The following is a 13,772-nucleotide window of genomic DNA, read 5'->3' as shown; positions in this document are numbered from 1 at the left end:
TTAACTCTTTATTAAGTGAAAAAATACCACCTGGTTGGGCTTTAACATTAGAATCTCCCTGTAACTGAAGTATGATATTTTTTCCTTTCTTGTTGCCATGAGACGCTGAAATAAAATATGGAGTTCTATTAAAGAGAACATCACCAACTGAATTAAATAGCAACTTGAGTTAGTAACTGAGAAGTTGAGAGACCTAAACACAGCAGAAAATCGTTGAGATTTCTTTCTAATTGCCAGTGCCTTTCTTAGCCAGGGCTTTTTTTTTTTTTTTTTGAGACGGAGTCTCGCTCTGTCACCCAGGCTGGAGTGCAGTGGCCGGATCTCAGCTCACTGCAAGCTCCGCCTCCCGGGTTCCCGCCATTCTCCTGCCTCAGCCTCCCGAGTAGCTGGGACTACAGGCGCCCACCACCTCGCCCGGCTAGTTTTTTGTATTTTTTAGTAGAGACGGGGTTTCACCGTGGCCAGGGCTGTATTTTAACATTAGAACATTATTCCATGTATTGTGTTTCATGTGGTAGCATTGAAATTCCACATTTTGTTATCTAGGTCTATACTTTTCCCTTTTATGCTTCAAGCAAGATACCCCAGCCAGGACTAAGCTGGGGAGTTTGAGGGACCAAGGTGAGGAACACGAGATCAACACCATGCAGAAATCTAAAGGAAACAGCTGCTCTTCATCATTGTGACCTGGGCCAGAAACCACCATTGACCTCTGCTAAATTTGTCCTTTCTTCCAGGTGGAAAGGGGAAAATGTGGCCACCACTGAAGTTGCTGATATAGTAGGACTGGTTGATTTTGTCCAAGAAGTGAATGTTTATGGAGTGCGTGTGCCAGGTATATACAAGATAAGATCTGTACCTAAACTCATAGAGGATCTGAACATAATTTTAGCCCAGGTTTGTCATTGCTTTCTCCTGCCATCTAGAGTTAAACAGCTCTTTCAGCTGCCAGGGAGTAAGGAGCTTATGTCTGGCTTATGTTCCATTATAAAAGCCAGCTCAGTACATCTGAACATGGCCTTCTCTTCAGTTCAGCTCCCAGCCATTCTTGGGCTCTCAGGCAAACAAAGCCTCAAATATGGGAGCGCCACACCACATTTGGCACGCCTCCAGAAAAGTCGTGTCTTGCTTAAGAGCTGGGAAATGGTGTTCTGGCCTCTGAACTAGGAGGCACAAAGAAGAGCCAGTGCAGTTGCTAGAAGAAAAAGCTGGGGAAAAGTGGATTTTGTACAACCTCTTCTTTTTAAGATTTCTAAGCCCAGTTCACCCCACTAAGTTTCAGAATCATCACACAAGAATGTTGCCACCACAGCTTCATCTACAGATCTGCTTCTGCCAGCAGAGTCAGGAGGGCCAATGTCTGACCTTGAATCCTGGCTTCAACACCTTCCGGCTGTTTGACTGCTGGCTAATCACTAAAATTAAGGATAATGCCAGCCCTGCAGTTAAGGTTGTCAAGAGAACAAATTCATTTTAATTGTATCAATGCTAAGCATATATTTATCAAATATATACATAAGGGTTGTTGTGACAATAAATCACATTGATTATACACGTCAGAGAGGATTCCAGCCTCCAAATTACTGTGCAAATATAAGGCACTAGGGGTATTACTATTCCCCCACAACTCATATTTGGGATTCCCACCCATATTCAAAGTAGAAATCCAGAAGTCCATCTTTCTCAAGCTGTGACAGTTCTATATGGCCTTGTGCTTGTTCTTTTTTAAAAAATATTCAAGGCCGGGTACAGTGGCTCACTCCCGTAACCCCAGCACTTTGGGAGGCCGAGGTGGTCAGGAGATCCAGAGTATCCTGGCCAACATGGTGAAACCGCATCTCTACTAAAAATACAAAAATTAGCTGGGCGTGGCGGTGGGTGTCTGTAGTCCCAGCTACTCGGGAGGCTGAGGCAGGAGAATCGCTTGAACCAGGGAGCCAGAGGTTGCAGTGAGCCGAGATCGTGCCATCGCACTCCAGCCTGGCAACAGAGCAAGACTCTGTCTCAAATATTTAAGGCCAGATGCGGTGTCTCACACCTATAATCCCAGCACTTTGGGAGGCCGAGGCAGAAGAATCACTTGAGGTCAGGAGTTTGAGACCAGCCTGGCCAACATGGCAAAACTTAGTCTCTACTAAAAATACAAACATTAGCCAGGGGTGGTGGCTCACATCTGTAATCCCAGCTACTCAGGAGGCTGAGACAGGAGAATCACTTGAACCTGGGAGATGGAGGTTGCAGTGATCCAGGATCTCACCACTGCACTGCAGTCTGGGTGACAGAGTGAGGCTCCATCTCAAGAAAACAAAAAGAATATTCAAGAATATCTCTTGCTTGTTCCTCCCCAACTCTGGGACAATGACACAAGGGGAACTATGGCCACATCTTGGTGTGAGAGGGGACAGAATGAAAAGGGGTGTGAATACTCCCGTTGGAGAACTCCCCAGGCCTTATGCTGAGCTAACACAAGGGTCTAAGTTGTGGTTGTCAGCCATTGTGCCACCCTGGGCTCTTGCAGACCCTTCCTCAAATGTTACGTATGCGTCTAAATGCTTGATTTTAAAAAGGATAACCACACAAAAGAGTACGTATGAGGCAAGAGAATCTAGAAGATGAAACGGAAGAATCTAGCCTAGTGTTCATCAAAGTGGGTCCCCGGATCAGCAGTGTCAGCATCGCCCAGGAGTCTGTTACAAGTGCAATTTCTCAGGCCCACCCTGAACTACCAAGTCAGAATCTCTGGGGCGGGGCTGGGAAGCTGTGCTGGCACAAACGCCCCAGACATTCTTAAAAACACTGAAAGTCTGATTTAGGGGGTGATGAAAATGCACTAGAACTAGATCCTGGTGATGATAGTACAACATTGTAAGTGTGTAAAATGCCACTGAATTGTACACTTTTTTTTTTTTTTTTTTTTTTTTTGGAGACAGATTTTCGTTCTTGTTACACAAGCTGGAGTGCAATGGTGCAATCTCGGCTCATTACAACCTCAGCCTCCCAGGTTCAAGCAGTGATTCTCCTGCCTCAGCCTCCTGCGTAGCTGGGATTACAGCCATGCACCACCATGCCCGGCTAATTTTGTATTTTTAGTAGAGATGAGAGTTCACCATGTTGGTCAGGCCGGTCTCGAACTCCTAACCTCAGGTGATCCACCCCCAACCTTGGCCTCCCAAAGTGCTGGGATTACAGGCGTGAGCCACCACACCCGGCAAATTGTACACTTTAAAACGAGTTAAAATGATAAATTTTATGTTATATGTTTATCACAATTTTAAAAAACACACACACTAAAGCACTAAAGCCCAGTGGTTCCAAAAATTTGGCCAATCATCAGAACCATCTGGGAAACTTTTTGAAGCCTGGATCTAGTGGACCAGAAGCTCTGGAGTATGGGACTCAGAATCTGCATGTCTTTTTTTAATTCCCAAGTGAATCTAATGATCAGTGAGTTCTGGGAGCCACTGAAACAGAACAAAGCGGAGGAGGTTGACAGTCTTACATTGTTGGCAGACAGTCAGATAGGATGAGGAGCAGGTGTGTTCTGTGCTGCTCCAGCAATCAGAACTAAAATCAATGGATTAAAATGACCAGGGAGCCAATTTTAGCCTGAGAACTCCCCTGTAACCAAAGGAACCATCAATAGAATGGGCTTGTCTCCCAGGATAGGAAATGCCCCCACCAACTAAGGCATGTAAAGAGAAGCTGGATGCCCACCTGGGATCCTGGGAGAACTCTTGCAGCAGTGAAAGATTAGAGATACATTCTAAAGTTCCTCCCAACTTTCAGATTCTGTGATTCTCAATGCCACAACTGCTGCTGTCTGGCGCCCCATCCACAGAGGCCAGTCCCATTCCAGAGTAGAAATGCAGCTGGACTGTCTGAAGTAAGGCATCCTTCCACTATGGGTGATTCAGGACAAGGCAGTTATACATCTTGGCTTTGGACCAGGAGAGAATTTCTAGGTTTGGGCCTGGAGTGGAGTTCACTTTTTCTAGGTGTCATACCTGAACTGCCCAGCTACTCTGTAGAACTTTCTGCAATGATGGAAATGTTCTATATGCACTATCCAGCATGATAGCCAATAGCCACCATGTCACTATGGAACACTTGAAATGTGGCTAGTGCAACTGAAGAACTGAATTTTTCATAATATTATAATTGATTTTAGTTTTAATAGCCACAAATAACCAGTGGATGTCATATTAGACCGTGCAGCTCTAGAGAACCCTTGGCCAGAATTGACCTTTACAGTTAGCCCAGAACTCCTATAGGCTGGAACCATCACCCCACAGCTGAACTAGTCCCAAACCACCCTCCGAGAGTCGGGGCAGAGGCCTGAGACCTAACAGGCCCATTTGCCCCTAGGTTAAGCATTGCTGCTACCAGGGCAAGAAGCAAAGAGATGGTCAATGCGGAGGATTTCTGTTGCATGAGCCTTAATTCTAAAAGGAACTCATTGGAGACACTTGAGATTTCTAAGACAGGCGCTAAGGACCCTAAACTAAGTGCCCCTGCCTCTCTCTCTCTCTCAGACAAGAAGCAAACCGAATGACGGGGCATCTTTTTTTCTTTTTGCTGTTTGCCTTCTTTAGAGCTATAGGTAAACAAACAATCACCATGGGAGAGATTTCAAAAGCTGGGGCTCAGGTAACCAAGGGAGGCTCCTGTCTCCTCTCTGATTACAGCTGAGTAGTTGAGGGAAGTGGATTGGGACTCCCGCTGGGTCTGCTGGATCAGGTAGAAGATATATTAATACCTAATTACCACTGTCCTCACAAGAAGGCAGTTGTAATTGTTGGAAACTGCTCTGGGCTAAATACCCTGCTGTAGGATCTGTTCTCTCTGTGGAGGGCACCTCCTCTTGGGACTAATGGGCCTTTAACGGGAGTGCACAAAACAGCTCCCTGTGCCTGCCTTCACCTCCTGTTGTACATCCTCTCTGAAATGCAGACAAGAAAAGCCATTAGAACCTTGATCAGATAAGTAGGTCTCCAAGGTGGTATTTGTGCCCAGAGGTGCAACAAACCTGACATTGCAACCTGAAGAACAACCTAGGCTAAGTAAGTCGTGCCTGACGGTGGAGCAAGGACTTTCACTGGAGTCAAAAATAACTTCCTGTCGCCACCAGTCCAAGCTACTCCCTACCCAGATGTGTTTGTATAGGCTGCTAAAAAGAAGGATGATGGTTCTAAGCACAGGATCTGGAGCCAGGCTGCCTGAATTCAATTCCATACCCTGCCTAGTATTTGATGTCTGACCTCGAATAAATCTCTTAATGTCTTTAAGCCTCAGTTTCTTCATCTGTAAAATGGAGATAACATCTATATCTCTTCAGAAGGTTGTTGTGAGGGTTAAGTGAGATCATCAATACAACACACTTAGTATAGGGCCTGGAATATAATAGTCAACCAACTGTTATTATTACTATTAATATTAGTACATTCACTTTAAAGTATCTTCGACAGGTATTTGTAATAAAAATTCCAACTATCCAAATGAAACCCATGCTATAAAGTTTTCTGAGTCCACAGTTCTTTGAACTAATAAAGCATCATAAATAGCCATAACACATCTAATTTTTTCTCACTTTATTTCTAGATCATGAGGGTCGCATTGGCATGGCCTCCATCAAAATGAAAGAAAACCATGAATTTGATGGAAAGAAACTCTTTCAGCACGTTGCTGATTACCTGCCTAGTTACGCGAGGCCCCGGTTTCTAAGAATACAGGTGAGATCTCTTATTATCAAGCTCAATGATCTGCTCTCTTGGAGATTCCTACTTCTTGGGGAACAACTTGCCTTCTCCCAGGATGACTACGTTTGCCAAATTATCACCACACTTTCCAGGAAGCTCAGAAAGAAGTGTCATAGACCAATAAGGAAGTGGTCATATCAGGCTGGCTGGGTGCAGTGGCTCGTGCCTGTAATCCCAGCACTTTGGGAGACTGAGGTGGGAGGATTGCTTGAGCTCAGGAGTTTGAGACCAGCCTAGGCAACATAGTGAGACTTCATGTCTACTAAAACTAAAAATTTTTAAACAGGCCGAGTGCAGTGGCTCACGCCTTTAATTCCATCCGCCGATCACCTGAGGTTGGAAGTTCAAGATCAGGCTGGCTAATGTGGTGAAACCCTGTCTCTACAAAATTACCTGGGTGTGGTGTAGCATGCCTGTAGTCCCACCTACTCGGGAGGCTGAGGCAGGAGAATCATTTGAACCTGGGAGGTGGAGGTTGCAGTGAGCCAGGATCACACCACTGCTCTCCAGCCTGAGCAACGGAGTGAGACTGTGTCTCCACAAAAAAAAAAAAAAATTAGCCAGGCATGGTGACACGCACTTGTAGTCTCATTTACCTGGGAGGCTGAGGCAGGAGGATTACTTGAGCCTGGGAAATCAAGGCTGCAGTGAGGTATGAGTGCACCACTGCACCCCAGCCTGGGCAACAGAGCAAGGCCCTGTCTTAAAAAAAAAAAAAAAAAAAAAAAAAATCAGAAAACAGCTAGCGGAAATCCAATTCTAATCCCTTTCTCCTTACAATGACAGACCAGTTCATTCAGCAAGAGTCTTAGCACATAACTCACAAAGTCTGTTTGGTGAGTCCTGACAGACATCGCAAATAGAAATGCTTTGACCCTGTTTGTTGTTTCCAGTTTTAGAGAATACAGAAATCCACAGAAGTTCTGCACCTTTCCATGGTGTGAAATTTAACTGGACGTTAGCCAGCTGGAATTGCCTAAGACTTAACTATCACCGCTAGGGGTTTTTTTTTTTTCTTCCTCCAACATTAACCCTTTGGTTGGTTTAACACTCTCACTTTTAGACTTTGAGCTCTGTGATTCTGTAGTTGAAGAGTTGACAAAGGAAGTCTTAAGATTCCAGATATTGTGTGTATAGGATTATTCCTGTTCATAAAGCACCGACATTTGCTTTGCAACCAGATGGTAAAGAGGCATGAAAATGAAATATCCTCAGATATTTTGATTAATACATTAATTGAAGGAAAAATCAGTCTTCAATCTAGTAGACAAGATAAGCAGACTGACAAAACAGAGTTTGTCTGTAAATGATCCCTCCTTCTACTCCCACCTAGAGTCGGGATATCCTAGTGGTACCTGAAGGCTTACCAAGCAGTAAGTACCACTCCTCTGCTCAGAAATCTATGCACAGGTATCTCATCATTGGCAGGTCCTCCCTCCCCACAGGTGATCCTAAAGCTTTAAGGGAATAAAAAATACCTCACAAAGGGCTCCCTAATGGAGACCAGGGAACAGAATGTATGGGTATCATACAAAACTCTCACTTCACTAGAAAATGTAAAGAGAGTGGATGTTGGCCGGGCGCGGTGGCTCAAGCCTGTAATCCCAGCACTTTGGGAGGCCGAGACGGGTGGATCACGAGGTCAGGAGATCGAGACCATCCTGGCTAACACGGTGAAACCCCGTCTCTACTAAAAAATACAAAAAACTAGCCGGGCAAGGTGGCGGGCGCCTGTAGTCCCAGCTACTCGGGAGGTTGAGGCAGGAGAATGGTGTGAACCCGGGAGGCGGAGCTTGCAGTGAGCTGAGATCCGGCCACTGCACTCCAGCCTGGGCAACAGAGCGAGACTCTGTCTCAAAAAAAAAAAAAAAAAAAAAAAAAGTGGATGTTACTTGCTCCTACCACAAAAATTGTAGCTATGTGAGGTAATCCATTTGTTAACTAGCTAGATGTAACTATTGCACGATGTATGTGTACTTCAGCACATCATATTGTACATGAGAAAAACACACAATGTTATCTGTCCATGTAAAAATAAATCAAAATGGAAAACTTTTTTTTAAAACTTTCACTTCCCAGCTGTCACATGAGCCAGGGATGCTAATTATTTGCTAGATCTCCATGCCCCACCCCTACCCCTTGCCCTGCATCCCAATCTATTGCAAAATGCAACCACAATGTGGATTATTTGATGTTTTTCAGGACACCATTGAGATCACTGGAACTTTTAAACACCGCAAAGTGACCCTGGTGGAGGAGGGCTTTAACCCCGCTGTCATCAAAGATGCCTTGTATTTCTTGGACGACACAGCAAAAACGTATGTGCCTATGACTGAGGACATCTATAATGCCATAAGTGCTAAAACCCTGAAACTCTGAATATTCCCAGGAGGATAACTCAACATTTCCAGGAAGAAACTGAATGGATAGCCACTTGATATAATCCAACTTTAATTTGATTGAAGATTGTGAGGTGCAGTTTTTTTAGGAAATTATGCATACCAGTAAAGGGAGACTTTTTAAAATAACAGCTGAGTCTTTGCAAGTAAAAAGATTTAGAGATTATTATTTTTCAGTGTGTACCTACTGTTTGTATTTGCAAACTGAGCTTGTTGGAGGGAAGGCATTATTTTTTAAAATACATAGTAAATTAAATGAACACCAACATGTGAGATGGCACCATCTCTGTGTTCTTTCCTCACTTTATTCTAATACAAAGCCTGTGTCAGTTACTCCAAAGCCTGAAGTTCTCACTGGTAACTTTTCATACATGCCCCATTCATAAGAGTAATGACAGTCTAGGTAAAACTGGCTGGAGACAGGGGGTGGGGTGTGAGGGGTGGTAGGGTGAGGAGGCTGGATCAGCAGAGGCCAACACAATGAAAATCTACTCCAATGTGAGGAGACCAACTTTCCCTACCCAGAGGCATCCTGTCCACTGTGTATAGGCAGCATTATCCAACAGGTAATAATGCCATCTATAGTCCTTACAGGAGCCTAATTCTATGGCATCAGAGTTCTGTACATAAAAGGAGTTCAGGCCAGGCACAGTGGCTCATGCCTATAATCCTAGCACTTTGGGAGGCCAAGGCAGGTGGATCATGAGGTCAGGAGTTCAAGACCAGCCTGGCCAAGATGGTGAAACCCCATCTCTACTAAAAAAATACAAAAATTAGCCAGGCGCAGTGGCAGGCACCTGTAATCTCAGCTATTCGGGAGGCTGAGGCAGGAGAATCGCTTGAACCCGGGCGGCAGAGGTTGCAGTGAGCCAAGATCACACCACTGCACTCCAGCCTGGGTGACAGAGTGTGACTCCGTCTAAAAAAAAAAAAAAAAAGTGTTCAATACATTTTAGCTACATCAGGGGTTGCAAACTCAGGTGTCTTCAGAATTCACATAGGTAATGTGGATGAGAAAAGCAGGTCACAAATGAATGTGGTAAACTTGGGGACAGCCACTAAGCTTCAGTTAGCTGAATATAGGTCAAGTATTGCTGGGATTTTCTGATTATTCAGAAAACAGAAATCCATCAGAACTTATTAACTTTAGTGTCACTAAAGTTGATCTACAACCCCCGCCCCCAACACACACACACACACGCACACACACACACCCAACTACTAAGTTTGACTGGCTTTTTAAAAAGAAAACAGAAATCTAGATACGTATGTGAATCTCCCAATTTTTGAAATCTGAAGTCTCAAAATTGTTTAAATTTCTATGCATCCCAAACAAAATATGTCTGTGGGCCAGATAAGTCCCAGCTGTCCAGTTAGCACCCGAGTCCCACTTACATGTGCCCCTATTCCCCAGATGGCAACTGGTTTCACTCCAAAGCCAGTCTCCTGCCCACGGACCCTCTTCAAGGACAGGAGGACCTTTAGGATGGCACAGGAGGCTTTGGGAAATTCTGAGGAGCTCTTTCACCTAAGCCCTTTCTCCTTAGACCTAGCTGCTCCCTTCCTGGGTTTAACTGCTTTACCTCTGCATGTATGAGCTGCAACAGAATTCCAGGAGCAGGTCATTGGTGGCAGCACTCAAGACGACATGTACCTTACCTAGAGCTTGTCCTAGGCCATGGGAGCATCATGGTCATTGAGTTCACATCCAGAAAGAATGGCCCAAGTTTACCACAGCCTCCCTAGCAGTTTCCATCATGGAGTTTCCCTCCCTAGAGGACATCTTCAGATGACCAGGAACTGGTAAGGCTTGCCAATTCTCCTCCAGTGTAGTCCCCATAAAGCCCCAGGCAAACATACCTAGGACTCCTCAATGATATATGATGAGAGGTGTTGCCACCCCCAGCCCCAACAGAGTACTAGAAATACTTTTTTTTTAATTCTCTTCACTCTTTTGGGTGACTTTTAAGAAGAATCATGACCAAAATCCTTGCCCCCACTCATTATACCTAACGATAAACATTTCCTGAGTGCTTAGTATACATCGAGGACTTGAGGAGGGTCTAAAGAAAATTCTAGACAGGCTGCACCTTTGTGAATTTTGCCAGTAATTAGAATGATTATTGTTTGTGAGTCAGCACTTGGGAATTTTTGCAAAATTCTCTCTGCCTTTGAGTTACAGGAGAATGAGGAACCCAAGTAGTGGGAGATAGGACAGCCTTTGAGTATCACGTTGTGCAATTGTGTTACCTGGAATCTTGTCAAAGGAGAAGCAGGATGTCAGCAGGGGTCATGTTAGAGCAGTGGCTTCATTCTGTGTCACAAAGGGTATCTTTTTGGGTAAGAGGTCAACATTTACACTGTTGGCCAGAATATTCGTGTTATATTAACCAGAGCCTGCTTGCCCCGATCTCATTTGACCTGTGTTTTAGACCTTCCAGTCCGAAACTCAGAGACCCAGGTCCTCACATCCACACCCTGCCCAGCTCTGCCTCCCAGCCTGATGGTTTCCTCAGTCTCTAATTTTCCCACACCTCCCTGAATCTGACCAGGTAACACAGCTCCATTGAGATAAATTAGAGACACCCCCACAATGTCCTCAGCCCCTAGGTTTGCATGTATGTAAACAATTTTAAGCCATCACTTGTGAGAGATAATCCCTTAAAGACTGACTTTTCTCTTTTAAAAGGGTAAGAAATTGTGCCCAAGAAATATCTGCACAAGTCATTCTCATTTGAAAATATCAGTGGATATTTGAATTTAAAAAAATAAGCTGATATCCATGTAAGTTATCCAACAGGGCTTTGATTTCAAATGTATTGTTTGGAAACCTGTAATCAGTGCATACATGGGATACTATAGGCACCAAAATAATTTGGCGATAAAAGTAGGAAATGTCAGCTTCTGAAATGGAAGCTAACGAGAATCAGTATTAAAATGGGTAAGGTTAGCCAGGCCTGGTAGGGTGTGCCTATAATCCCAGCTACTAGAGACTGCCTATAATCCCTGCCCAGAGACTGAGGCAGGAGGATCACTTGAGCCCAGGAGTTTGAGTCCAGCCTGGGCAACATAGTGAGACCTCATCTCAAAAAAAAAAAAAAAAAAGGTAGGTTTAACTAATTGCAGTGACTCAACCTAAGAGATAATTTGCTAAATGTGTCACTCATTCATACATCCACTCTATAAGCACTTAGTGAGTGCCTGCTATGGACCAAGAAGTGTTCTCAACATGGAGTGCTGAGTCCCATCCCCCCGAACTAGAATTGGAGTTTGCATTTCTAACAATGCCCAGGTGAGGGTAATGCTGTGGGATGGGAGCCACATTTGGGGAATAACTGACATCCTGAGTTATACATCATGTGCACTTACTTAGTGGGTAACTCCGTTCCTCCGGGCTGGGTTATCCCTTGCTGAGACTCAGCTCTTAGATCAAGTGGCTCAAAGTGCAGGCCCCAGGAAATGTCCAGCATCCAGAAGCACCCTGTCATCTCAAGCCTGCAATTGCTCTTGGAAATTTACATCAATTAGAGCTTATATCTGCTTGCTAGATACATACACACGTATTATGATTTGCTATAGCAAACTAAAAACAATCCTAGAGAGTAGCTAGTCAAACCTCTTTACTTGATAAATGAAAAAACTGAGGCCTGAGGTTGAGTGACATGACTAAAATCACACAGCTAATTGGCATCACTAAGATCTCACTTAGTACTTGCAGGAAGAGAGTATCGTCATAGACCAGTAGTTCTGAGTGTGGTCCCTGAGCCAACAGCATCAGCAGCACCAGGGAACTTGCTGGACCAACAAATTCTTGGACCCTGCAAATTCTAGACCTACTGAATCAGAAACTCAGGGAGCAGGCCCAGACATCTGCGTTTTGACAAGCCAAAGCCCCCCTGGTGTTACTGATGTGGACTCAGTTTGAGAATCACTGGCTTAGAGCAGTGCACAAGCTTTACGGTGCATGAGAATCACTTGGAGACACCAACGCTTGGGGCACACATGCTGCTTTGAGTAGCATGTCAGTTTAAAGCGGTGGTTCCTAGATGTCACTGCACACTAGAATCATCTGGGGAGCTGTCAAAAATACCAAAGCCCAGGCCCATGCCATGCCAATTAGATCAATGATTCTGGGAGTGGGAACGAAGCATCAGTATTTTTTTAAGGACCTCCAAGTGATTCCAGTATGTAGCAAAGTTCAGGGATCACTAGTAGAGAACAAGGGGCAAGTTTTCAGCTTTTTCCCAGGAGCAGTGGCTCACACCTATAATCGCAGCACTTGGGGAAGCCAAGACAAGAGGAGTTCTTGAGCACAGGAGTTCACAATCAGCCTAGGCAACATAGGGAGATCCTGTCTCTACAAAAAATTTTAAAAATTAGCCAGGCCAGGCATGGTGGCTCATGCCTGTAATCCCAACACTTTAGGAGGCCAAGGCAGAAGGATCACCTGAGCCCAGGAGTTCCAGACTAGCCTGGGCAACATAGGGAGACCCTGGCTCTATAAAAAATTAGCTAGGCATAGTGGTGTGCACCTGTAGTCCCAGCTACTCGGGGCACTGAGGTGAAAAGACAGCTTAAGCCTCAGAGGCTGAGGCTGCAGTGAGCTGTGTTCACACCACTGCACTCACAGAATGAGACCCCATCTCAAAAATAAATAAATAGCTACTTGGGAGGCTAAAACAGAAGGATCGCTCAAGCCCAGGAAGTTGAGGCTGCAGTAAGCCGTGATCGTGCCTCTGCACTCCAGCCTGGGTAAGAGAGAAAGCACTAGTCTCAAAAAAAAAAAAAAAAAAAAAAAATGCTTTAAACTCTTAACAAAGATTCTTTTGACCAAACTCTAGTCAAGCTCCTCTGAGCCCTGAGCCCCCTTCTCAACTAGGCCTCAACCTTTGCCTATAAAGACGTGAACAAACACTAACATAATTTCTCACAGCTCAAGGCCACATCCCTGAGATGATCCTAGCCCACCTTAAAGTGCCTGCCTAAGAAAACTCAAAGCTGCCGAAAGATTTAACTGTTTGTTCAGCCAACCCCTGAACTGATTCCCAGTCTCTGTGGGAGAGTAAGAGTCTTTCTTCAAAAAGCACCAGTTAGCAAACCCAGAGGAGTTTCACATCAACCACTTTCCACTTTTTGTAATTTTTCACATTCCTGACTCTTCCAAGTCTAGGCTGGCCTTCTCCCTATTCTCCATTCGCCCTGTGAAATGCCTAGTCACCTTTGCACAAATCCGAGTTCAGTTCATACGGGACCCTTTTCCCTATTGTGATAGTATATTATTAACATCTTTCCTTACAGTTTTAACTAATGTCCAGCTTTGTTTGTCTTTAATACTCTTTACTAACCCATTTCAGAGTCACAACCTAGCAAAGTACCATCTGAAATGGAAATAAAATTATGTGTTTGGCCTCTGAACCAATGATGAGCAAGCCACTTGTGAGTATAGCTTTTATTTGACTACTGGGTCCAGAAAACAAAGGGAAAATGTACAAGGTCCAAACCTAGAAAGGAAACTTTTAAATGTACTGGAGGACCAGAGTGGCCTGCTGGGCTGTGAGCTCCTGTTCAGGTCCAACCTTGAGCAGTACTGCATGGTGGAAACAGCCTGGGCTTCACT

At 44.6% G+C, this 13,772-nt stretch overlaps 1 protein-coding gene across 2 annotated transcripts in view; it reads left to right on the top strand.

Annotated features, from left to right (window-relative positions):
• Window positions 1–8,436, top strand: part of SLC27A2 (solute carrier family 27 member 2) — a 52,463-nt gene extending 44,027 nt beyond the window's left edge. Inside the window, exons 8-10 of one of the 2 annotated variants that reach the window (XM_023227179.2) lie at window positions 738–835; window positions 5,599–5,729; window positions 7,959–8,436. In XM_023227179.2, coding sequence (XP_023082947.2) covers window positions 738–835; window positions 5,599–5,729; window positions 7,959–8,135 — 406 coding nt within the window. In that variant the 3' untranslated portion in view covers window positions 8,136–8,436. The remainder of the gene's footprint in view (window positions 1–737; window positions 836–5,598; window positions 5,730–7,958) is intronic. The other variant, XM_023227180.2, reaches the window with a different exon arrangement.
• Window positions 8,437–13,772: the final 5,336 nt, after the last annotated feature.

The sequence above is a fragment of the Piliocolobus tephrosceles genome, chromosome 6, assembly GCF_002776525.5.
Source record: "Piliocolobus tephrosceles isolate RC106 chromosome 6, ASM277652v3, whole genome shotgun sequence".
In the NCBI taxonomy this organism is placed as follows: domain Eukaryota; kingdom Metazoa; phylum Chordata; class Mammalia; order Primates; family Cercopithecidae; genus Piliocolobus; species Piliocolobus tephrosceles.
Note: the sequence above shows the minus strand (reverse complement) of the source record. Positions and strands in the feature narration are given on the sequence as shown.